The following is a 25,834-nucleotide window of genomic DNA, read 5'->3' as shown; positions in this document are numbered from 1 at the left end:
GGGAGGTCACACACTCTTTTGGACTTAGGTTTGTTTGTAAAATGAAAGGCTTTTTATCATTGAATTCACCTATGTGAGTCTTGGATAGGCTCATTATATTTGTGGGAATCTATATACATATATAAAAATGAACTTTAATGGGATGCTGGGTGGCTCAGTCGGTTGAACGTCTGATTTTTGATTTCGGCTCCATGATCCCAGGGTCATGGGATCGAGCCCTGTGTCGGACTCCTCGCTGGGTGTGGAACCTGCTTAAGATTCATTCTTTATCTCCCTTTGCCCCTCTCCCCCACTTGCATGTGCTCTCTCTCAAATTAAAAAAGATTCAGACTTAAAAAAAAATTAACATCTTTATGTAACAAGGTACCTATTTCATTATATAAAAAGTTAATCTTGTTTACCTCCTGAAAAAAAGATGCTGTATAGTAAAGATGGTGAAGTTCAGGTGGGTTTTTAAATATATCATAGAAAGATCTAGTGCTTTTAGAGTGAGGGAGAGACCTGGATTTCTGTTACTTAACAGATAAGTAACTGCAGGATAGTATGGAAACAAGCTCAGAGGAGTTACCCAGAAAATGCTTCCATATGTAAAGTGCCCAGCATATCCTTATGAGATGATCATTAATGTTAATGATCATTAATATTAAGTACCTTTTCTTGTTTTACAGGACAAGTGAAATGCTTTCTAGAAAACTAATAATGAAAATGTTGGGAAAATATTTAAAATAGTTATAGAGCTAAGTAAATTACTAAGTTAGGTGTTACTAAATAGAAAAACATGGAAAGGGCTACTTTCCCTGCTATGTAGGACAACTTTATTTAATGTGAAACTTTTCTGCCCCTGCCCTGCTTGCTATCTCTCAAAAATAAATAAACACTAAAAAAAAAAAAAAAAAAAAAAAGAAGAAGAAGAAAGAAAGAATCTTGATTAGGGGCACCTGACTGGCTCAGTCAGAAGAGTGTGTGATTCTTTATCTTGGGGTCGTGAATTCAAGCCCCATGTTGGATGTAGAGATTACTTAAAAATAAAATCTTAAAAAAAAAAGAAAAAAGGATCTTCATTAGAATCAAGATCAATTCTACATGAGTTAATCTTATACATTTTAAAAAACTACAATTCTTTTTTCTTTCATGTGTATTTTGAGAGAGAGAGAGAACGCACAAGTGAGCACAGGAGGGACAGAGAGAGAGAGAGAGAGACATAATCCCAAGGAGACTCTGCGCTGTCAGCACAGAGCTGGACACAGGGCTCCATCTCACGAACCATGAGATCATGACCTGAGCCAAGATCAAGAGTTTTGGATGCTTAACCTACTGAGCCACCCAGGTGCCCCTAAAAAACTATAATTCTAAAAGTCATTTCAAGCACTAAACTTTCATTATATATATATTGTTGTGTTAATTTGTAATATCAGAATGGCCATCTATCTTTTTTTCAAGTTTCACTGTAAGATTAATACAAAGTGAGTGAATGACAGACTACATTTCGTCATTTCGTGGATGTGATTGGTACATTGTAAGTTGTGCTTTTTTTAGCGGAATTTTTTTTCATTCTAGTAAAATGCATTTATTCAAAAAAGAAGTATAGTACATTATAATTCTAAGGAAATTTTTATATTAAAAATGCCAGTCTTTTTGATTTAAATTGGAAAGGGTCTTATATAATACCTGAACAAGGAAATTCACAATCAAGGTTGAAATCTTGTCTATATTACCATATATTTCTAATTATACATTATTTTAAGATTATATATTCTAAACCATGGTTACAGAATTACTGTACAGAAATATATTGAAGGTATTATCTTTTGGTTTAATTCTCTACAACTTGAAAATAGAATTGTGACATGAAATGACACAATTATTTTTACTCTGAAAATAACAAGCTCTGAACTTCATCCTTCGTTGTACTTTTCTAAAGAACTCACTTCTCATGAGCAAGTGTTCAATATTATTTAGCTAGGAAATCATTATATTATTAAAACTTGAATTTTTCTTTAACTCTATCCCAGTATTTTAAATATTTATGTGTTTTAGGATATGTGCAATTAAACCACACATTTGATCATAGCTTGAATAATACAACATTAAAAATAAATAAGATCTTCAAGTAAACAAACATGTTTCCAAATCATATTGCCAGTGTACATGAACCTATTCTCTGAAGACTAAAAGCTCTGCTTGTTTGAAAAAGTCAATGATTAGGTCTTTATAAGCAATTGAGGTTCTGTTTTCCTTCTAAACGTTCCTTTACTAATTTTTCCAAAGAGAAAAGATGCTCATCTGCAACTTCTGGCACAATGTTCCTAATAGAATTTGCAAGTTCAAAAAGATATTCTGTATTTTTTCCACTTGGACCAGCTGCATTAAAAATTTGTTCAGCAATGTCTTCCAGAGGTGCAGGACCAAGATAATTAGGATTATCACATGTTCCAATATATAGCAACACACTAAATGGTTTTGTTGTGGGATCTTTTGGATAAAAAATGACTGTTGTGGTCCTGTAGCCTCCTTTCTCTCTGAAGTCAAGGTATGCTTTTACTTCTTCTTCCTTTCCTACTGGCAGTCTGTAAGCAACACCCCATACACAACCCTGTTGAAAAATGAAAAGAACGTATTATTTAGAACTTACAGGGCTAAAATAGGTGAAGATATGTTATGCTCTAAGAAAATAGCTGTATATTCTTAGAAGTCAGTGTAGTTTTGATTCACTTAAAGTGCACTGAGGGGTGCTTGGGTGGCTCAGTGGTTAAGCATCCGACTTCGGCTCAGGTCATGACCTTACGGTTTGGCCCCACATTGGGCTCCGCGCTGAGCGCCCAGAGCCTGCTTTGGATTCTGTGTCTCCCTCTCTGCCCCTCCACTGCTCACACACTGTCTCTCTCAATCTCTCTCTCTCTCTCTCTCTGTCTCAAAAATAAACATTAATTTTTTTTTTTTTAAAGGCGCACTGGGAGGTACAAACTAAACAATAAAGGAAATCAGCATTTTAAATTCTTCAGTCTGAATAAATAATTTCTTGCACACTAGGATATTTATCATTGTTTAAGTTTTAAAAATCGTATCTTTTAACTAGTGGGACTGAAAAAAAATCAGGTGTTCATTTGGTCATTAAACACAGTTCTAAAGTTTTAAATCCTTAAAAATTTCACTGATGGTACAGGACGGTAGTTTCCAAACTGCTTTATGGAGCGTTGTAGCCACTTGGGAGCCTACCTTTGGGGATGTAAGTGCTGGGTGCTGTCTGGGAGGGCTTTGATACACCAACTTACTTTAGCTAAAACTGAGCGTCACTTATCTTTTTACCGGCTGTTTCCTTATTTACAGAAAGGGTTCTTTGTTTTAAAAGGTCTGTAAGAAAGCAATCAACTACTGAAGGCCATAGCAAGTTCATTTTATTCATTTTTTCACTGCAGGAGCTTTCAAATATCCTTTGTAAATACTTCCATGCAGAATACTAAATGGCAGTCTCTTTTGTTGAGAGCCCATGAACAAAGTGTCAGTAAAAAAACTGGCTGCAGAGGTTTTTTGGTTTGTTTTTTAATGTTAATAAAATATATGATATAAACAGGATTTATTTATAGTTTGTAGTTATAGATTATCTAGTTTTTTCACAACCTTTAATTACTGGCTTTAATTATTAAACTCTAGGTTGCTAAGTATTTTCTTGAGTGAATTTTTTTTTAATGTTTATTTTTGAGAGAGTGCAAGCTGGGAAGGGTCAGAGAGAGGGGGACAGAGGATCCGAAGTGGGCTCTGCACTGACAGGCTGACAGCTAGCCCAATGTGGGGCTCGAACTCGGGAACGGTGAGATCATAACCTGAGCCGAAGTTGGATGCTCAACCGACTGAGCCATCCGGTGCCCGGTTCTTGAGTGAGTTTAACATTCTGTAGAAACAAAGTGCCGTTTATTGACTTTAATTAAGAGTTACAGTTACCAGTTTGAAGCCATTTTTATAGATGCTTTTCCTAATGTAAATTATGAAAGCATTTCATTATTTCACCATTATTCATTTCCTGTTGATAGCTGCTTGACTTTTGTATATCAAAGTCATTTCCAAAGTTAAATTTTTACCTTCACACTATGAACGTCTGAATCTATACCTCAATGAAATGATTGAAAATATTTAAGAAACAGAGGACTATCAGGTAAATACGTTTTCTAGTGCCCCAAACCTGTTGTGCTACTAAAAAATTAGGCAAGAAAGAAAGTGGTAACTCCTGACAGGGATTTTTGCTGAGAATAGTATACTCCTAGCAAATACGAGAGTTTCAATGGTTCCATTGATGTGGCAAGTATGGCCAAGTGTGCCTCAGTGGCAGTATGGCTGTCAGAGGCCTAGCGCCATTAATGCCAAATTCTTAGTCAATAAACTCAAGAAAAAAAAAAAAAAAAAGACTACATGCCATTTGGTTTTATTTTGTTGTCTACCAGGCATTCTGCATTCCAGCTTTTCCCAACAGTTAAAAAGAAACACAATAAATACAGAGAGGAATTCTAGACCTACTGTTCAAGCTGTCTGTGATGACTGTTAATAAAATTCCATTGATATTAAAACTGAGAAACATCTCAACATTTTATATGATTAAAGACTACATAAAAAAAGAACAATAATACCATACCCCAGGATCTTCAACAAGAGTCACAACTCTTCCAGGCTGTTTTAAAAAAAGTAAAAAAAAAAAAAAAAAAAAAATTTTTTTTCTGAATCAAAGTTTATCAACTAACTGAGCATTACCAATTAATTTATTGTTGACATGGAATATTTTAATTGTTCATACTAAACACCTCCATAAAGTACTCATTTTTATGATAAATTTTCAAGTGAATTAAGTAAGAATATACATTATCCAAAGTATCTTGACTTTTCTAAAAGATTCCCTTCAATTTATGTATATTAGCTATATTATATTCACTTAAAAAAATGGATATATTAAAAAAAATACCTGTGACTAAGGCTCATGTAAAATGAAAGACAAAGGAAGAAGCAATTATAAAAGTCTGATCAGATTGCTATAGTTTTATTAGGGAACAAAACATGCTCTTCCAGAGTGCTTTCCTATAATAGGGAAGTGGCCCTCATACTTTAGTGTAGATCACAATTACATGGAGGGTTGATAAACACACTGCTTGTGTACAGTCCCAGAGTTAATGATCCTGTAGATTTGGAGCTGTTTGAGAATTTGCCTTTTTTTTTTTTTTTTTTTTTTTTTAAGTACACTTCCTACCTGGTGCCAAAAGCTATGTATCTACTGACATGTTAGCATCATTAGTGAGAATGCTGAATTCTAAGCCACATTTTAACATATTTATTTGCCCATTGTCTGACACACAGGGAGCATAAATAATTCAGGTATTTGTGTCATCTTCATTGCTATTTCCTTCTGGTCTTTGTCCATTTGTATAGACAATTTGTAATCACGGAAAACATGGGATTTGGGATTATATTTCTTATTTAATTTAATTACATTTTCCTGTTAGTCTTATCATACGTTTTAATAGTTGCATAATATTATATCATCAATGAGCTATAATTTAAACATTCCTGTTTTGTTGGGCATTTCGATTTCACCTTTTTTCTATTTAAGATAATGCTATAATGAGGACACATATCTTGGTGTGGGTTATGTAGGCACTTCCAAATTACTTTCAATTTCAAGATGAATTAGGAGCTATTTGTTGACTACTTAGTGTGTGTTGTAGAGAAGATAAAACCTTAATTCTTGCTTTCAAGAGCTTATATTATAATTCTGGAACACAAACTTAACACATGAAACAGGTAGAGAACACTTAAGGGCTAAGATGTATGGTATGAAGGCAATTAAGAATTTTGAGTCTTGGGTGGTCAGAAAGGAAAACAAAATTCTGGCAAAAGGGCATGATTTACAAGTGCAGGCCTAGAGGCAAGACTACACCAGGCTAAATGTTTGACTAGCAGAGGGCCCCACCTGGAGAGATGATTCAGAAAGAAAATTGGAGAAATAGGATAGTCAGATTTGAAGGGCCAGAGTGGAGGTGAAATTAGGGGACAATGGAAAATAAGAAGCCACTGAAATTTGGGAGAAATAGGAAATTAGGAGCTACTGCAGCACTTGACTAGTAGCTGACTGGCATGATAAAAGGTGTTTGGGGAAGATGAGTGGTAAAGTGTATAGTATGGTTAGAGTGGGAAGAAGGTAGACCCTGAGTAAGAAATGTTCGTGGTCCTGGTGACAAGTTCTGCACTCCACCTTTCCTTGTCTCCCCTTGTATCCAGCAGTCACCAATTACTGGTAACTGTCTGTTGAATCTTTTTCTGTATGTTGTTCCTATGTATCCTTCATTTGCTTCCTTAGGGACCTTGTTGCCTGCCTCTAGTTTTGTTTACCTCTAGTCTATTCTCTACTTGGCAGTGGAATGACTTTCTAGTGCAAAAATTGGGTCACTCACTCCTGTGCTTTGAATTTTTTCAGGGTTTAAAAATTCTACGGGATAAAACTAAAAGTTCTCAGCATGATTTAACTACAACCCTTATTTCTTACCACTTTTTCCCTCAATCTGTACTGATTTATTTATAACTTTTACAAACATTCGTATCTTTGGATATACCAGTGCTCAGTATAGAATGCCCTTGCTTTTCTGTCTCTGGGATATCCTCCTGCACTACATCCATAAAGGCTTGGCTGACTCCTCGGGTGACTTTGCAGCAGATTTTTCTCCTAAACTGTGATTTTCCCTTTTATTCACTTCCCTGTGGCACTTGTCAGGTATTGTTTGCATAGCTGTCTCCTAAGTGCTCAGTAGTAATTGTTGAAAGGGGAAGGAGTGGTAGAAAAGTCCTGGACTTAGGTGGTGGCAGCTGAAACAGAAAACAAGAGTACATAGGGACTCATTTTAAGGGGATATAAAGGACTCCCTGTGACAGCTTATGGAACAGACATGGACTTTTGGCACTACTGAAAATTTACTTGGAAACATTTTCTAAAATTTATGTTCTTAGTCTCTAAAATACACATATATTATTGAGAAACAATGTATATTTGTAAGTCACATGAAAGCCTTTTGGGGGGACTGAAACTAAAGCAGGGGTCTTTCAAGCTGAATGGGTTGGAGGATATTGTGAAATGAGTCATTATAGATGCTTTCATTGAGTAATGAGTAATTTTTCTGATCTAGGTCTAGAAAAGTTAGAGATTTAGTAAATGTTCATGATTATCTCGTGTTAAAATGTTTCTTTTTGAAATTGAAATATATTCTTTCTGCTGTGAAAAATTTTTCACATTTAAATAAATCCTTAATTTGGGTGAGACAGTGCCAGTTTTTTTATATATAAATGAGATGCTTAATAAAACTTAGGAAGAAATTAAAGTTTAATGAAGCTAAAAAGAAACCATAATTGAAGTAGGTTTGGTATTTTTCCCACAAATGTCACATCGCAGTATGTGGAAATGAGCCTAACATTTGTTTAATAATATCACATTTCATATGTAATGATGACTAACTTACTAGGAGCATATGTTGCTATAAAAAACATAGTCCTATAAAACATCCACATCATTCTTCTAATTTGCTGGATATCTTTGTAGCCTTTTGTATTTATATAAGGCTGGTGATCCATTGTAATAAAAAATATTAAAATAATATTCTTTCCAGTTTTAACAAAATAGTATACTTAAAAAAATACTTAGGGTTTCCTTTAATTTGCTATGATGTATTCTTTAACTAAAAGTAAGTGTAAAACTATTAGCCATTGCAGTCCCCTTGTACCCCAACTTACCTGCCCTATATTTTAGTAAATTTAAGTAAAAAGATACTGGCTTTTATAGCTCCTTTCTTCTTTTAAAGAATCATGAGCTGTTGTATTGACTTGACAACTTATTGTTCTGTTCCAACAGTGTACATATCTCAATATGCTATATAACAAACACATATGTTTTGATTGAAACTAGAATAGTAAAATATGCTATCAAAACATTTGTAAGCATTTAATACTTCGTCATTAAAATTGGAGCCTTTCTTTCTTCAGAATAGAAATTTTAAGTGTTCGTATCTGACAACTCAAAAGGCATTTTACTTCACTTAGAAGTTTTATTTAACTCTGTAAAGTCTTAAACATTGTTTTATAATATATATATTTTTTAAGATTTTATTTTTAAGTAATCTCTACACCCAATGTGGGGCTTGAACTTAAAACCCTGAGATCCAGTTGCATGCTCTACCGACTGAGTCAGCCAGGCACCCCTCTTTTATAATAGTCTAGAAGAAATTTTGGACATGAAGCTCCTGTTGGCTTACAAATGTGCATTTGCCCTAAGTCACTACCGTTTTCCAGTCATCTGCCTACCATATTGTGTTTTGGGGCCAATATTAATTTCTCTTTAAAAAACAGTAATCAAGCTCATACATAGCTCTGAGTACTTTAGAGAACATACAAACAATAAAAAATTTTGTGCACTTCCAAAAGTTAGAAGGTTAAGTAAACCAAGTACAGTATTTAAGTTATCCAAATTGTTACCCACAACCTTGTTTTCCTTGTGGATTGGTTGTTTTGCAGCCAATACAAGGCTGAGCTGCTACTAGTTTTCTAGTATACATATATTGGGATGGAAGTCTTCTAATGACTGAAAAATAGATCAAGGAACTTACATTTCACATTTATAATTTAGAGGATAAACGTGGAGAAATAAAGATTAAAATAATGCTGGACACAGTAATGGGCACTGTGTTACTCAAGTAACAAACCGAGAACTCAAATATTTAACTTCGCCGATACCTGACAACCAAAGGAAGTGATCACGGTAAGCTCTTTAACAACCTGAGATAATTTTGGAAACTAGTTCCTATGTGACCTTAGATGTCATAAAATAAAACCTTTGGAAATGATATGCTTGTTTAAACTTAAACCAATGAAAGTCTGCCAGAATGCAGAAATGCCAACAAATTTAATTGCTAAAAAGCTAAAGCTGAATGTGCAGGTTGATTTTAGTATTCAACTCCGTGGTGAAACGGAGATTGATTTTCCCGCCGTTTTTTTTTTTTTTTTTAAATGGCAGAGGTCGCTCACAGATGGGGCTTCCTGCCGGCCCATCAGCCTTGGGCGAGCTTGTGTGCCTTTGCCCCTGTTTCTTGCTTTCCCAAGAAACTAACCATCAGCGTCTCAAGAGGCTTCGGAAGTAGTGCCCTTGGTTTGGGAGAGAAGTAGAGGGCAGGTGGAGAGAAAGGTGCACAGATGTAACAGCATTATTCCTAACTTTCTTGCTCGGTCATCGTAAATGTTGGGGTGGAGGTCCAGCAGAGTTGGACCGCGAGTTGGGTGGGAAGCGGCGCTCCGAAGGCAGTTAAGGGTGGGGGGCTGACTGGCGCCTCACCTTGCCCGGGACCCCGCGGTGGTCGGTGCTCCCCTGCCAGAAGCGCCTGTTGTAGCCTGTGATGTATCCAACCAACTTGTCCTGATAGGGGAAGTCCACTTTCCAGATCAGGGACCCGTAACCAAAAACCCACATCCTTTCCCTTGCTCTTCCGCTGTGACGGCGGTCGACCCTCAGCTCTGGTCTCTGCGGTGCCGGCACCAGCGGGAACTGCAGCCTCGCAGACGCTAGTAACCGGCTGTGAGGGCGCAGGCGCAATGGCCGCGCTGCGCAAAGCACACTGGGACGTGTAGTTCGAGGGATGTATTCCGACTTCGTCAGTCAACGTTATTCTGTTTCCTTTCTTGGGGTATCAAGAACGATTGACCTTCGGTTCGCTAAGCAGTGGGTTCTTTTTCAGCCTCTGTAAGTCACCCTAACCTCCTGTTGCGCATGTGCACTGGACTACAATACCCACAATCCCTTTATGGGCTTTGTGGCTCAGAGGTTGGAACTGTGTGCTGTTTTCGAACGCGTTCAAGGAGAAACCGAAGGGCAGAGTCGCGCCTGGTGTCGCGGCTGGTGTGGTGTAGATAACGGGGAAGAGACATACAGGAACCGCGGTTGTGTCACGTAGGAAGACATTTTGTTCTGCTTTGGAATTGGGTTTTTGTCCATTTAACAGCAGCCAGAGGAGCGCAAGTTGTGAATGCCGTATTTGACTTTACACCTAAGAAACTCACTTTTCTCATAAAAGCAGGAAGTTTACGAGAGAAGTTTTACGCCTGCGGAAGAGCTACTAGTGCTTCAGCTCATATCAATTTTACGCGCTAAACGACCTTATTTATCTTTAGCATTATCAGCAGCTCAGAAAAGAATAGGCGAAGGTTTTTGCCTTACGTACAGGCTGTAGAAGCGATATGTGGAACCTGAAATTGTGTACAGAATTTGGGTTCTGTGCATTCTGGGGAGAAGCTTTATAGCTTTCATGAGTTTTTCCAACAGGTGAAGATCCTAAAAAAATGTTAAGGTCTGCAGCCTAGCGCCACTACTCCACAAAATATTGTTTAGGAGGCGCACTCAGGCTATCATGCTGTGTTTCTGTATGTGAAAATAGAAGCCTTAGCAAATCCTTGTTTCTTGAGATTTTTTTTTTTTAATGTTTACTTTTTGAGAGAGAAGAGCGAGCGTGTGGGGGAGCGGCAGAGAGAGAGAGAGGCACACACAGAATCTGAAGCAGGCTCCATGCTGTCTGCACAGAGCTGGAAGCCGGGCTAGAACCCACAAACTGCGCTATCATGACCTTAGCGGAAGTCAGATAGTTCACCAGCTGAACCACCCAGTCACCCCTTTCTTGAGGATTTCTATTTCATCGTCCTTAGCTATATAAAAGAATACTAAGACACCCAGGTTCAGAGTATTATTTGAAGTGTTAAGAAACCAGCAAGAAACTGCTACAAAGAAAAACATTTTAAGAATAACCAGGCCTTAGGGTACCTGGGTGGCTCAGTAGGTTAAGCTTTTGATTTCAGCTCTGGTCTTGATCTCCAGGTTGGTGAGTTCCAGCCCCGCCTTTGGCTCTGTGCTGACTGCTCAGTCTGGAGGCTGCTTTGAATTCTGTGCCTCCCTTTCTCTCTGCCCCTCCCTCCCCTTCTCACAGTCTGTATCTCTCTCTCTCTCTCTCTCTCTCTCGCAAAAAATAAACATTAAAAAGATTTTTATATAAAAAAAACATTAAAGAATAACCAGGTCTTTTTATATATTCTCCAAGATTAAGTGTCACATCGCTTGGGATGCAGAAAATTTTGAAAAAAAGTATCTGACCATTCATATACTTGCCATGTGGATCCAAAAACTCACATTTTGCCACAATTACTTTATTTCTCTTTTCTCTATATATGCTTTTTAATCTAAAACATTTAAAGTAAGTTGCATTTGTTACTTTTCATTGCTATGTACTTAAAGAATAAGGACTTTCTCCTAATAACCATAATGCCATTTCTAAGGAAATTAGCAGAATTACATAATCAAATATCTATTACGTACTCAGATTTCCTTGTCTCATAATTGCTTTCTGTAGCTGATATTAATTTTTTTTTTTTAATTCTTTAGAGAGAGAGAGAAAGAGAACATGAGCTAGGGAGAGGGGTGGGCGGAGGAAGAGAGAGAGAGAGAGAGAGAGAGAGAGAGAGAGAGAATGAATCCCAAGCTGGCTCCACACTCAGCACAGAGCCCCGACGAGGGGCTCAATCCTGCAACCCTGGGATCTAGACCTGAACCGAAATCAGGAGTCAGACTCTCAACCGAGTGAGCCACCCAGACACCCCTGTAGCTGATATTTTGATATTTTTTTCACCATCCAGGATCCACTTGAGGTTTATACATCACTTTTGGTTGTTTGACTTTATGCTTTTATTTAGTCAAGAGCATAGGAAAATTTCTGTAAAAGGAGATTTTACATACAGTTGATGCATGTGAACTAGTTGGTATTAAGGTTTGAGGGGAATGGTGATAGTACATTTCTTTTGGCTTCTTCCCTTTAGAAGCTCAAAGATACTACCCAGTTCTGATATTTTTTCAGGTTATTTCCTGTTAATCTAGATCCATTAACAACATTTGTAATTATGAGGAAGGCCAGTAAGATTCAGAAAGGGATTCATACTTGTTTTTCACTTGAATGCTATTTTTTAATGTCTTTGGAGGAGTATTCTTATGCATGTGCTTGTGTTTTTCCTACACAGAAAGAATTTTTTCTTGTATCAGATGAATATGCTTATAAATTGCCATAAATTGTGTGGTCTGTTCTTTTTTTGTGAAATTTGGATATAATGGCCTTAGCTGGAAGTTAGCATTGATGAGGGAGCATAAGGCAAGCTAAGGGCCAAGCACAAGCTAGCACCACCCCCCTGCCCCCAAATATGTGATATCCCTCAGGCACTCTTGGCTGCCCAAAAACAAAGGAAAAAAACAAATGGTTAACTGATAGAGATCACAGTCATACAGGACTTGGGTCTCCATCAGTTTACAAATACCTTGGTACAATTACAAAAAGGGGGCAATTTTATCAATAGCCTGAAGTCCAGGAACTCCCTACTATCATAATGTTAATGCTTTGTTAGAGGGAAAAGCAATCTTAGTTTGACAATAGCTAGGCCTCCATGGGTTTTATGAGTCTTTAGAATATGAAAATCCCATTGGAAACTTCCCCTTGACTTTACTTCCCACACACAACTCCCAGGTATATAACCAGTCACTCTTCACAACCCCAGTGCAGCTCTTTCTGCCCACAGCTCTGTCCCTGTGTTTTAGTAAAATCACCTTTTTGCACTGAAGTTGTCTTTAAGAATTTTTTCTTGGCCGTCAGCTCTGAACCCCCACCATCACCACTAAACCTTATCAGCATGGTTCAACAAAATGTAGCCTGGCATTCAAGGTTCTCCGTAGTTTGGCCTTCAGCTACTTCTGTGTGAGAAGTAAGTGAGATGATTCATTTTCAGAAATATCAAATAAAAGTTGTGCTGTTTAGTTAACAATAGGTTCACAACTTATTGGAATTATGTATGATTCCTCCCCCCACCCCCCCTCAAGGAGTCCCAAACCCTTAGACCCTTCACTTCCTGGTTCTTCCCTTTTACATTTCTGGGGCTTATTTTTACAGGCTTTGCAAAGAGTCCAAGCCAAAGAACTGAAGTCTCTGTGCCTCACCTAAAGGAATGTACATTTGTTCCAATCAGATTACTTTTTTTTTTAAAGGCTGTATTTATTTATTTATTTATTTATTTATTTATTTATTTATTAAACAATTTAACATATACCATCGTGTGAATTTAAGGTGTACAATGTATTAGTTTGATACATTTCTATATTTTAATATGATTCTTGTTATAGCAGTATTTATCACATTATACAATTATAATACCATATTGTCTGGATTCATTATACTGTTCATTAGATCTCTATGGCTAATTTACTATTCATTGCAAGTTTGTACCCTTAGACAACATCAATTTTATTACCCACGCCCTCCCTGGAAACCACTATTTTATTCTGTTTTTTCCAAATTTGGCTTTTTTAGATTCCACATAAAACTGGTATCATATAGTACTTATCTTTCTCTTTCTGACTTATCTGACATTATTTCATAATGTGCTCAAGGTCTATCCATGTTGTCACAAGTGGCAAGATACCTTCCTTTTTTGTGGCTGAATGATATTCCACTGTATGTATTTACCACATCTTTTTTTTTTCTTTTTTAATTTATTTTTTTTTAACTTACATCCAAGTTAGTTAGCATATAGTACAATAGTCAGATTACTTTTTGCCTTGCTTGGGCATAGGTGACATCCAGGTAAGGCTATAACCTCTGTAGTACTCAGCCCATGAGGAATGATGGGAGGGACTTCACCTTAGGAGATAAATTGACTGCTGTAACTGCCCCAAGTGTGCCTGTCCATATTGCTCTTGCAAGAACATTGATCAAAGCCTCACTTCACTGTGCCCCCCGAGTCTCCAGGTCCCTCCTTTGATTGGGTCAGCAGGCATATTTCTCACATTTGGGGGCTTGCCCAGGATTCACCTCTACCCGTGGGGTCTAGGTCCTCCTGCGAGAGAGGAGACATCTCCTACCCCGGTTTGCGTGCCCTTTCCACGGACAGGCCACTGGTCCCTGTAGAATCCATGGAGCTCAAGATTTTTGCATTTGGAGATAGAAGAAGTGACCCTGGGGAAAGCGTAAAAGGCACCGCAGCAACCTGGTAACTCTGTGCACAGACCAAGGTAGGATAATTGGACTATAAGTATTGCCTGGGGGATGGGAATTTGTGAGAGGCTGAGTGTGTGTGACTGAGACATATTCTAGATATGAAGGGAATGTGGAGTCTAGATCTGTGGTTCAGTTCTCCCGCAAAGAAAACAGGTGGAGACGGACAAAGTTGGTTCTGGAGAGTACAGGAAACCTCCATTAAGGGGCCTTTGGTGCCCCGAGGGAAACTCAGGAGCAGGAACTAGCCTGGTCTAGGATGGGGAACAAAAATTCTAGGCCTAGGGGTAAGGGAAGAGAAACCCACAAAGAGGTGGGGTCTCTTCATATTCCCTCAGATAGTCTACTGTAGTACAGAGGGGATACAGGGAATAAGGACAAGCATAAAATGATCAAATTCTGCTGTTTTGTTTGGACTAAAGACCCAGTTAAAGGGCCATCTGTTTTTTGGCTCAGAGGAGGACTGGGTCCATCAGGCCCTAGTCCATTATGCAAATGATAAAAGTTCTAGTACACTGGAGGAAAGGGATTATGCTGAGACTGAGGAAACCTGGGATCTTCATCAGTCCCCAAGGACTCTCCTTGGAATGCCTTCTAACCCATTGGAATGAAATTCATATTGCAAGGTTGAAAAAACAAACAAACTCATCTTTTGTAATACTGGCCTCAATACTCCTTAGGAGATGAGGGAAAAAAAAAAAGGTCTATTAATGGGACACTAATGATTGTCTAAACCGGCCTCCTCTGGTTGCTGGTGGAGATGTATGTGGGGCATTCTCCCTCATTCATTTCCTGGGTTAATGACTGATAATCAGAGCCAATTGTCTGTGGTTAGTCTGCCTCAGGAGGGAGACTTTAAGGAATAATCCCAAGCAGCTGCTGAAACTCCTTCCTTTTGTTTTGAGGAAATTCCCTGTCTTCTCAGGCCTGACATAGACTCCATATTTCCACTTTGGTGGGGAAAAAAACCCCAAACAAACATGGTACCTGCTCCTCTGTCCAAGCTGACAACCAGAATCATTCTCTGCCTTCTGCTAGCACCTGTCCTCTTCTGCCTTCCCCTTCCCCTCCTCCTGATTCTGCCCCACCTAAGGGTGAGGTCTGCATAACTGATTCTATATACTCCTTGGTGACTTCAGCATCATTGGCTCCTCCTCACACCCTCATTGTCAAGGAATGAAGAACACCCACTTGAACCATCTACTTCAGATTCCCCCACTGGTGTCCCTGGTAAAAACTGACAATGGGAGCAAGTGATTGACTTTTACTATGTCAGACCAGACTTCCCAAGGTCCTGGCACCAAGTGCTGTTTATCTGGCTGTTCAGGGCACTGGAAATGAGAATGTCCTCAGAGTAGACAAAGTCAGAACCCTGTAAGCCATACCCTTTGTGTGGAGACAATCACTGGAAAATCTGAATGCCCTCATGGACCTCAACATTCGAGAGCTCAGATAACCAGTGTCCCTGAAAGGAACGGATGGGTCCTGGGGCTCTTCATGGTGACTCCCCTGAATCATCTGTCTATTGGAAACCCAGGGCCTTGGGTAACTCTAGAAATATAAGGAAATCTGGTTGATTTCCTTCTTGACACTGGATTTTTCCACTCCCAGCCAACTATCCAAACGCAGAGTAACAATTCAAGAAAACTTACGACTAAATTTTTCTTTCAGCCCCCGGGGTGCATATGGGGAGACTTTTTTTCCCCACATTTTTTGATAATGCCATAGAGCCCTACTCCCTTGCTAGAAAGAGACATTATGACTGAATTAGGGACTATAGTGCTACTAGCTCCAGGGGGGATAAACAATTTCCTAAATTTATAGTAATCTGGATATAGAAGATCAATCTTTCTTTGAGGTAAAATTAATTATGCCTCATGGAGTTGTTCCTATGGAAACTGGATGGCCAAAGGAAGATTTGAGAATTGAGAACCAAAAATTAGTTCAAATATTTAATTATTCTAAACAACAATATCACAAGATTCAAATAAATATGGAAGAGGAAGGAAAAGCTATAGTTAAATTAAAAAAAAAAGAAAATGACCAGACAGGTTAGGGATCTTGTGGATGACTACGGTTGCATCTTTACTTTACATGGTGTGACCTCCTCCCTAGGAGACATTGCATTTGGAATATTAATGCTTGTTGGTCTAATACTCTTTTTTTTCTTTAAAAAAATTTTTTCTTTTTGTATGTTATTTGTAGAAGCTTTGCATATGCCAGAAAAATAAGAAAATTTTGCTAGCCCAGACGTCCCAAATACGCTCCCATTATTTTGGACCTCAGGATTGAGCTCTGAACCTGCCCTGACTGCTGTACTCCTGTCATTGCCCCCTTTCAGCAGGAAGCAGTTGTTTTCCCAATTCCTAATGGCAGTTAGGAGTCAGGTGTTCGAAGAGGGGAATATGATAGGAAAAGATGGGATTAGTAGGCAAAGAGGGAAAGGTTAGGACCTGAGGTCCCTGGGTTGAAAACAAAAGCAAAACATATTTTAGAACAATGCTGGGAGGCCAACCACAGCAGACCCCCTCAGGCTTAAGATTGCTCTTAAAAAAAAACAAATGTCCTGCCTTGTGCCCAAATTAACCTTTAAATGAAAATGGAATCAACTTAGAAGAGGAGGGATTGTGAGAATTAAGTGAGATGATTCATTTTCAGAAATATCAAATTAAATCTGTGCTGTCTAGTTAACAATAGGTTAATAACCTATTGGAAATAGGTACTAACCACCCCCCTCCCCTTCGACCACCCTGTGGAGTGTCAAACTCTTAAATACTTCACTTCCTGGTTCTTCTTCCCCTCTCCATTTTGTGGTCTTATTTTTGAGGGCTTTGCAATGAGCACTTGCCAAAGAACTGAAGTCTCTGTTCTTACCTAAAGAAATGTACATTTGTTCCAGTCAGACTACCTTTTGCCTTACATGGGCATAGACGACACCCAGGTAAGGCTGTAACCTCTGTAGTACTCAGCCAATGAGGAATCGGGGGAGGGACTTCAGGCTAAGAGATAAATTGCCTGCTGTAACTGTCCCAACTGTGCCTGCCCATCAGACACTCCCTCTTGCAAGAAAGTTGATTAAAGCCTTGCTTCACTGCCCCTGAGTCTCTGCTTCCCTACTTTGATTGGGTCAGTGGGCCTATTTCTCACACTCCGTAAGCTCATTTTCCTCCTATTCTTTGCTTACCTAATCCTCTTTCCAAAGTGAACTGTTTGCCTTATTTACTGTGTCTTACTCACCTTTTTTGTTCATTTACATAATCGTGTCTTTCATTCTCCTTAAGAATGCTCTTCAGATCCTTCCTGTACTTTGGGACCCAGCTCACATCCCTCATAAGTTTCTCCCTTCTTTGACCACCCGTGGCTGTTTATCTGTACTTCTCTTAGAGAACTTATTTCCTTCTATTTTGAATCACATGTATTTATCATTTCTCTGAGACTGTACATAAATCTGTGTTATCTTTATATCTTCTACATTATTGATCAGCTAGTTGGTTCCCAGTAAGTAACTGTCAACTGCATAATTAAATGTTCTGTAGTAAATCTATCTCACTTTCATAGGAACGGATCAGTTGATCTAATTAGATTAATCCATAGCTAATGCTAGCTCTTTGGCTCACCATAGAGTCAAGTTCTGCAGTTATAGCTTTATATTTAAATGTGACCATGGATAAATTTAAATTTCCTACAGGAAATGCTCTGCTTTCTTTTTAACTTCTCTTTTTAAACTGTCATTTTCTGGATAAATAATTTAGAATGTAGTTCTAGAAAGTTTTCTACCTGCATTGGACTAGACATGTTGGCATGTCCTGAACCATCTCCTAAGATCACTAAAGAAACTAAGGAAGGCTGGGATAGAAGTTTTACTGAGAGGGACTGCCCCTTGGGAGATAACTCTTCCCCTGAGAATCCTGAACCTTAGCCTCATAGTGGGATTAACCAGAAACTGTCTTTGTGAGAGTCATATACTGACAACTATACTGGACATTGACTCCAGGGGAAGGTGGAATGAACTTTGGAGGGAGATGATGAGGAAAAGGTCACTAATGCTGTGAAGAACTTTATGGACTTATGTAGGAAAGCTCGACTCTCTTGTTCGTTCCAGTATATTCTGTAAGTAGGACTGTTTTATCAAAGAAAGAGAATATGAATGTTCAGCCCCTTTTGGAAAGGACCAGCAGAAAAACTACAATTATTACTTATCTTTGTTCCTTTCAATAAATCTCCTTCATTCCTTTTTTGGGTTTAGCTTTTTCCTGGAGAGGGCTACAAACTGGAGAGGGCTACAAAGTCTTGAGACTAAGCATTTTTAGTTAAATGGCCATCTCTACGTAATAGAGTACATATTTGGGGTTAACTGGAGGTGTTTTAGCTCCCTCATCTATAGAATTGCAGTGAATGCATTTTGGTGGGGTATGAACAGGAGCAGAGGCCTGCAGGAAGGAGATGCTCAGACATTTCCAGAGAAGGAATGATAGAACACTTAAAACTTCCTTGATTTCTTTAATAAGAACATTCCAGGGAATCCTAATTTCCCAGAGACGCTTCCTGCTCTAGACTCTAGTAGAAGATGTGGCATGACATGTCTCTTTCTCCACCTCAGGCTTTTCCTCTGCAGTCCTGTGAGAGTTGCAGGACAGGCCTGCTTCGATCTGCTAATCTCTAGGAGTACAGTGTTGTTTTATTGTCTATAGTGTTTTCTTTCTGCCTTGTTTTATAGACTGGTCAAAGGAATGGATTTTACAGAGGCTTACTCTGACACATGCTCCACGGTTGGACTTGCTGCCAGGGAAGGCAATGTTAAAGTCTTAAGAAAACTGCTCAGAAAGGGACGTAGCGTTGATGTTGCTGATAACAGGGGATGGATGCCAATTCATGAAGCAGCTTATCACAACTCTGTAGAATGTTTACGGATGTTAATTCATGCAGGTAAAGTACATTCAAGGTATGGGAGCTGGGCCTACAAGCTGGATTAATAAACCATAAAAAAGGTAATATGTGACTTATCAACCATGGTATTTGTTTTCCTTTTCTATGACCATAAAAAAACTGCTATGCATTATTAAGAATGGTGAGATTGCCACCATTGCCTGTATGGTATTCCAGCTGGACATCTATAAATGTTGTCCCTTGTATGTAACTTGCTGTGCCTGACCCATTTTTATTGTTTGAGCTAGATGATATGGCAAGAATAGTCTGCTCTTTTAAGGATTTGGTAGTTACTAGTCATGTTTATTCTTTCTTCCTTTTCCAAACAGAAGGAGCAGTGTTACTGAAATTGAGGATGTTTGTGCTTTGGTTGAGTTAGTCTTTTTTTTTTTTTTAAATATTGTTCAGTTTCCTTAATTTGGGGAATCTTTACAAGTACTTTAACTGCCCCCCCCCCCCCCCCCCCCCCCCCCCCGAGTTCACACTAGAAAACAGGATAGACAAAGTCCCTGCCTTTATGATGCTTATATTCCTGTCAGGGGAGACAGACTATACTTAAATAATTAAACAAGATAATTTCAAAACATAAAAGTGTTGTAGAGAGAATAAAACAGGGTAATGGGACAGAGAGTAACTATGTGCTACTGCACATCTCTTTCCAACTCTGTGTTGAATTGACTTCATGCTTGTAACCTGAGATCAGCCAAGTGGGAATATTTACATGGGAGAAATCAACCAGTGCTATGAACCAAAGCTTTAAATTTGGGTTTTTTTCCCCCCTGAGAGCCAGTGACACATTTGCCAGCTCACTACTGAGAGTAGGACTCAGTAAGAGACTAAATGAGAGATTCTGATAGGAGATGATGGGTAGGGTTGAGGAGATAATGGTGATTGAGCACTGCTTTGTAACGGTCATTATACTAGATGCTTGATGTACGTTTTTTTTTTTTAAGTCCATTTATTTTGAGAGACAGCATGAGTAGGGGAGGGGCAGAGAAAGAGAGAATCCCAAGCAGGCTCTGCACTGCCAGCACAGCCTGTGTGGAGCTTGAACCCACGAAGCTGAGAGATCAGGACCTGAGCCCAAAACTGACAGTTGCATGCTTAACTGATTGAGCCACTCAGGTGTCCCTACATTATTTACTACATATAGAACTGCTCTTTTTTTTAAGTTTATTTATTTGTTTTGAGAGAGAGACAGAGCAGGAATATGAGTGGGGGAAGGGGAGAGGGAGAGCGAGAGAGAAAATCCCAAGCATGCTCCATGCCGTTAGTGCAGAGCCCAATGTGGGGCTCAATCTCACGAAATGTGAGATCATGACCTGAGCTGAAATTAAGATTCTGATGCTTAACTGACAACCACCAGGCAGCCCCCTTCTCTCCTTTTTCCTCTTCCCTTATGCTCATCTGTTTTGTTTCTTAAAATCCATATATGAGTGAAATCATATGGTATTTGTTTAGCTTTGACTGGCTTATTTTACTTAGCATAATATACTCTAGCTCCATCCATGTCGTTGCAAACAGCAAGATTTCATTCTTTTTGATGGCTGAGTAATTTTCCGGGGTGTGTGTGTGTGTGTGTGTGTGTGTGTGTGTGTGTGTGTAGGTATACATATACATATATCCTTTCATTTTTAATGACTTCTTGTTTAGGCGTGATGTTTTTGGAGCTTAAGATAGCCACACATAGCTATGTGACTAGTTGATATAAATGGCCAAATAAAATTATCTCACTGTATTTTTATTAGAGTTCACTATTATGAAGTAAACTTTGGATAAAACTAGTTTACCAGAATTAGGAAGTAGAGTGTGCAGAGACTAGGAAGCAGCTATATGACTTATTTTAGGAGGTCGAAACAGTTTTGGTCGCTGTCTGCCATGAATTCGGTTGTTCTCTATAGTTGGAACTAATGTCCAAAATTCTATCAGATTTGATTACTTGATTCACTAAAAACTAGAATGGGACAGAAAAGCTATAGGTCACTTTATTTTATTTATTTTTTTTTTCAACGTTTATTTATTTTTTGGGGGACAGAGAGAGACAGAGCATGAACGGGGGAGGGGCAGAGAGAGAGGGAGACACAGAATCGGAAACAGGCTCCAGGCTCTGAGCCATCAGCCCAGAGCCCGACGCGGGGCTCGAACTCACGGACCGCGAGATCGTGACCTGGCTGAAGTCGGATGCTTAACCGACTGCGCCACCCAGGCGCCCCTTTTCTTTTTTTTTTTTTTCACTTTAAATAAAAGTGTTTTATAAGGGGCTCCTGGGTGGCTCAGTCCAGTAAGCCTCTGACTTCAGCTCAGGTCATGATCTCCTGCTTTGTGAGTTCCAGCCCTGCGTTGGGCTCTGAGCTGACAGCTGGGAGCCTGGAACCTGCTTTGGATTCTGTGCTCCCTCTCTCTCTCTGCCCCTTCCCCACTCATGCTGTGTCTGTCTCTCTCAATATTTCTTATGGCCCATTCCTCCTCTTGTAAATTAAAGTCCATACTTTATTCAGATCCCCTGCCTTTTAAAAAAGATTACAATGTAAACTTACCTGGAAGATTCAAGTTCAGGAACATTGATCAGTGACGAATGGTAGCTGACTACTTAGCTAGCATATGGCTAAGTGTGATGATGAAGAACGTATGTTTTTAGTCTTGAGAAGTGAAGTGAGGTCTCTTCTGCTTATTGGTGACAGTGACATCTTTATATCTGTACCAGTTAACTTAGTATTATGGGTTAATCTTAAAAGTTTCCAAAACAAGTTTGACATTTTTGTTTTTCTTTATACTTTGCTGTACCTGTGTTTTACTTAATTCATAATTCTCCGGTCTTTTATAGCTCTGCTGGTACACGTAAAAGTGTCTTTTATTATATAATTTCTGTCTCCTTGAACTTCCTCTAATATTAGTGAACTGCCAGAGATTCATAAACATACCTTTTATGGACACCTGGATGGTTCCGTTGCTTAAGGGACTGCCGATTCTTGATTTCAGCTCAAGTCATGATTTCATGGTTCGTGAGATAGAGCCCTGCGTGGAGCTTGGTGCTGGCAGCACGGAGCCTGCTTGGGATTCTCTCTCTCTCTCTCTCTGTCTCTCTCTCTCTCTCTCTCTCTCTGTCTCTCTGCTTCTCCCCTGCTCTCTCTCCCTCTCCCAAAATAAATAAACTTCAAAAAACCTATACCTATTATTAGTGTACTAAAGTATGAAAGTACTTAAGCCTACACAAAAAGAATGGAAGCATCTTAGATGCTTAGAAAGGTTTTGCTTTACTGTTGCTTCAGTTTAGATCCAGAATATAGCCTAAAAATTAGAGATGATCTTCTCATTCAAGTTGGAGAAGACCATTCAAATGCAGCATGGATTAGTTAGAAATTTAATGTGTGTATGTATTTTTTTCACTTTAACTTTTTTTTTTTTAATATTTACTTATATTTGAGAGAGAGAAAGAGACAGAGGGCAAGTGGGGGAAGGACAGAGAGAGAGAGGGAGACACAGAATCTGAAGCAGGCTCCAGGCTCTGAGCTGTCAGCACAGAGCCCGATGTGGGGCCCGAGCTCAACAAGCCATGAGATCTGACCTGAGCCAAAGTCTGACGCTTAACCGACTGAGCGACCCAGGCGCCCCTTTCATTTTAACTTTCTGTGTGAAGTGTTAATACACATAACAAATTTGCTTGTCTTCTTTGCTTTTTGGAAGTTCATTTAATAGATGTTGAGATGAATCTTTACATCTTGGAGGACAATAATGATCTTCAGTGGAAATTATACATGCCATTCAGTAGTAAACCATTTACTGACTAAAGATCACTTAAAATCTTATAATTAACTGTAGCATATCACCAACAAATATTTTGATTTGGCAAATGTGAGCTAATTCATAGTACTTTTTATTAGTTAAAAAAATATCATGCTGTCATATTGGGCATGATAATAGATGCTGAAGATCATTAGATAAATAGGCACCATAGCATAGTGATTAAGAGTTGTGTTCAGATGGACCTGGGCTCTGCTGACTTCACCACTTTATCCTGGCAGGATAAAAGGACAGGTCTTTTAACTTCTTGGTTCTTCAGTTTGTTTATCTGTAAGATTAGAAACATTCCATCATTCCAACTCAGGCCAGAAACTGGGCCATCCTTAATTACTTCCTTTTTCTTATATCCCTCACCCAGTCAGCACATCTTTATGTGTGTGTGTGTGTGTGTGTGTGTGTGTACACATCCACAAATTCACATCACTCTTACTGCCTCACAACCACTAAGACCTTTGTCTGAGTCACATATCTCTTTGCCTGGATTGCTCTAATAGCATCCTAACCTCAGTTTCTGCTCTTACTTCTTCCTCATCCTACCATAATCTAGTCTTAGTGTACCAAAGACTAATGTCTGTCTCTTCTGTTCAGAATTCTGCAATAGCTCCCGATTTCACTCTGAGTAAAAGAACTGTTGCATGGTATTTAATAGTATAGATGTAATATATTTAATAATTCTCCTATTGATGGGTTCTTATAAGTGGTGCTTCAGTTAACATCCTTCTATTGTAACTTTGTGACATGGGTGTATATTTCTATAGAATGGAGTTTTAGAAGTCAAAGTGCTGGTGCAAGAAATATGCAAAGTTAAAATATTGATAGACACGGCTAAATTATCCATAATATTAATCAGAACTTTTTCAGTAATGAATGAAAGAAATAATTCAAACTAGTTTACACAAAGAATGGAAATATATTGTTATGAGCACCAGGTGTTGTATGTAAGTATTGAATCACTGTATTGGACACCCAAAATGGATATTACATTGTATGTTAACTAACTGGAATTTAAATAGAAATTAAAAAAACTTCAAAAACAAATAAGGGACATATAGTGCTTATGTAAATGTTAAGTCTGAGTGGTAGGTCCCTTCAGGCATTGCCAGATGCTCCTATTCAAAACGATGTCGTCAGGACTCTGGGTCTTTCTTTCTTTTATGTCTGCATTTCTCTATGTTCATTTCATTCTCATGTAGCCTTTCTCTTTGGAAGTTCTAGGCAAACTTTGTCTTTAAAGAAGTCTGTGTATTCTGGACATTAATCCTTTGCTGTTATGTGTGGTTCAGTTATTTCATATATTTTCTCCTAGTCTTAATTTTTTATAGTGTCTCATGTCTTTGTAATGCCTTCAAACCTCTTCCTTTCCACTGACTTTTTCCCTTCATCTTATATGCATGATGAAATCTCTTAAAGGGTTGTCTGAAAGTTTTGCCCATGGTGAAAATGTTTGTTGTGGAAATTATCTTAATACCCAACCTTTTCTTAGAATTGCTAAGTAAAGCATAATGATTGTGCAAAGTACTTGACTTTCTCAGCTACCTGAAATGGACATTCATCACTCTTTGTGATTGGCACATCTTAAATTTGTTTGGCCATCATCAGATTGTGGCTCAGTTGTTGAGATAAGGTTCTGATCTTAATATTTAACCTATGTTAATGAATATTTAACGCTTATTAAAACCATGTGTTTTTGCTTTCTTTCTTAGAAAACAAAAGTGTACCATTTCTCACTTAAACAAGTAAGCAAGCTTACTATTTATTTATAAGTAAAAATACACTTTGTGTTAGGAATCATAGGGTTGTGGTATCATTGCTAGAATGTTAAAGTCAACTCTTGTTATTGCTGCCCAGGTGTCAGCTGGCTGGCATTGGTCCAGCTGACATGGCCCCAATCCTCAAGGTGCAGCCAAGAAAGAACTCACAAGTTGTCATTACAGAACCTAAGTGCCCATTATGGGTTTACCCATTATGAAGTCTTGAATGCCTTTACATTTAAATTTTCAGTGAGTAGAATAGAAGCAGAGACTGCTTTGCCCTCCAGTGAGAAATAGTAGAGGTTAAGGCATTAAAAACAGTATTATGAGCCATTTTCCCAAGAATCCTTATAAAAGAAAGGATGAGAATGAGAGGATGGTTGTTGGTATTCCAGTACCAGATAGGTAAGGTCCCCTTGGTCCCTGGATACCAATTAAGGAGGGCAGTTTATCATTGAGACTTCCAAAACCAATTTATATTGGATCCTGAAAACTTTCTGAAAATGGTGTTTTGGAGACTTAATTTGTAACAACTGTGACAGTACATAAATTTTGTAATTCTGTTGAACCCCTTTGAGGGTTCAGGCCAGCTGTTTTATCCTTGTTTTACTGCTAAGGAAACTGCTAAGGAAAACTGCTAAGGAAACTGCTGCAGAGAGTTTGAGTAATTTACCCAAAGAGTAATCCAATAGAGAACTGGTGGAGCCAGGATTACAGCCTAAATCTTCTGACTCCAAATCCACTGCATTTGCTCCACCATGTAAGTTTTTCCTGGTCCAGTGGTTTTAGAGATAAACTATTCAAATGTATCTATTTTTTTCTATAGGTGAAATCTTTTAAGATTTCAATTTAGTAGTTAACTGACTTCACTATTTTTCATCCTGCATGAGAAGGGCCTTTTCTTTACTTCATAGATAATTGCACAGGAGTATTTTTTTCCCTTTCATAATAAGATGGGTGTGTGTGCAAATCACGAATGGTGGCCCTCAAATCATTCAGGTGGGAATTAAGCTCCCTTCCTTGGAGTTGGGGGGGGGGGAGTATTTACATAGATTATTGGATTTATCTGATACTTAGAATATTGCTTATTTCCCATTTATTTATTCATTCATTTATATCTGCCTGGACTTGTGTATATTTATTTTATACATTGGGTTATAATCCAATATGACATTTATTTTGTTGCTCAGATTGTTCTAGGTTTCGTCATTGAGTGCTCTTTCAGATCGGCTTTTGTGTTTCTTTGGCATGTCCCATGTTTTGTTTTTT

At 38.5% G+C, this 25,834-nt stretch overlaps 2 protein-coding genes across 7 annotated transcripts in view; one reads left to right on the top strand and one right to left on the bottom strand.

Annotated features, from left to right (window-relative positions):
• The window catches only part of LOC123580778 (ankyrin repeat and SOCS box protein 3), a 113,581-nt gene that overhangs the window by 14,580 nt on the left and 73,167 nt on the right, over positions 1–25,834 (top strand). For 3 of the 5 annotated variants that reach the window (XM_045446041.1, XM_045446040.1, XM_045446042.1), the window contains exon 2: positions 18,805–19,013. In XM_045446041.1, coding sequence (XP_045301997.1) covers positions 18,818–19,013 — 196 coding nt within the window. In that variant the 5' untranslated portion in view covers positions 18,805–18,817. Of the gene's footprint in view, positions 1–11,882; positions 12,802–13,983; positions 14,105–18,804; positions 19,014–25,834 lie in introns of those variants that run through there. The other 2 variants (XM_045446038.1, XM_045446039.1) reach the window with 2 other exon arrangements.
• CHAC2 (ChaC glutathione specific gamma-glutamylcyclotransferase 2) lies at positions 1,593–9,801 on the bottom strand. 2 transcript variants are annotated; one of them, XM_045446047.1, is made up of 3 exons: positions 9,350–9,794; positions 4,625–4,660; positions 1,593–2,593 (listed from the first exon to the last, which is right to left on the bottom strand). In XM_045446047.1, exons 1-3 carry the CDS (start codon positions 9,482–9,484, stop codon positions 2,210–2,212), a joined length of 555 nt encoding a protein of 184 aa, XP_045302003.1. In that variant the 5' UTR covers positions 9,485–9,794; the 3' UTR covers positions 1,593–2,209. The 2 variants fall into 2 exon arrangements, with proteins under 2 accessions (XP_045302003.1, XP_045302004.1); XM_045446048.1 differs by lacking the exon at positions 4,625–4,660 and having other exon boundaries at positions 9,350–9,801.

This window comes from Leopardus geoffroyi, chromosome A3 (genome assembly GCF_018350155.1).
Source record: "Leopardus geoffroyi isolate Oge1 chromosome A3, O.geoffroyi_Oge1_pat1.0, whole genome shotgun sequence".
NCBI classification, from domain to species: Eukaryota; Metazoa; Chordata; class Mammalia; order Carnivora; family Felidae; genus Leopardus; species Leopardus geoffroyi.
The sequence above is the reverse complement of the archived record's forward strand: the minus strand, read 5'-3'. Positions and strand labels throughout refer to the sequence as shown.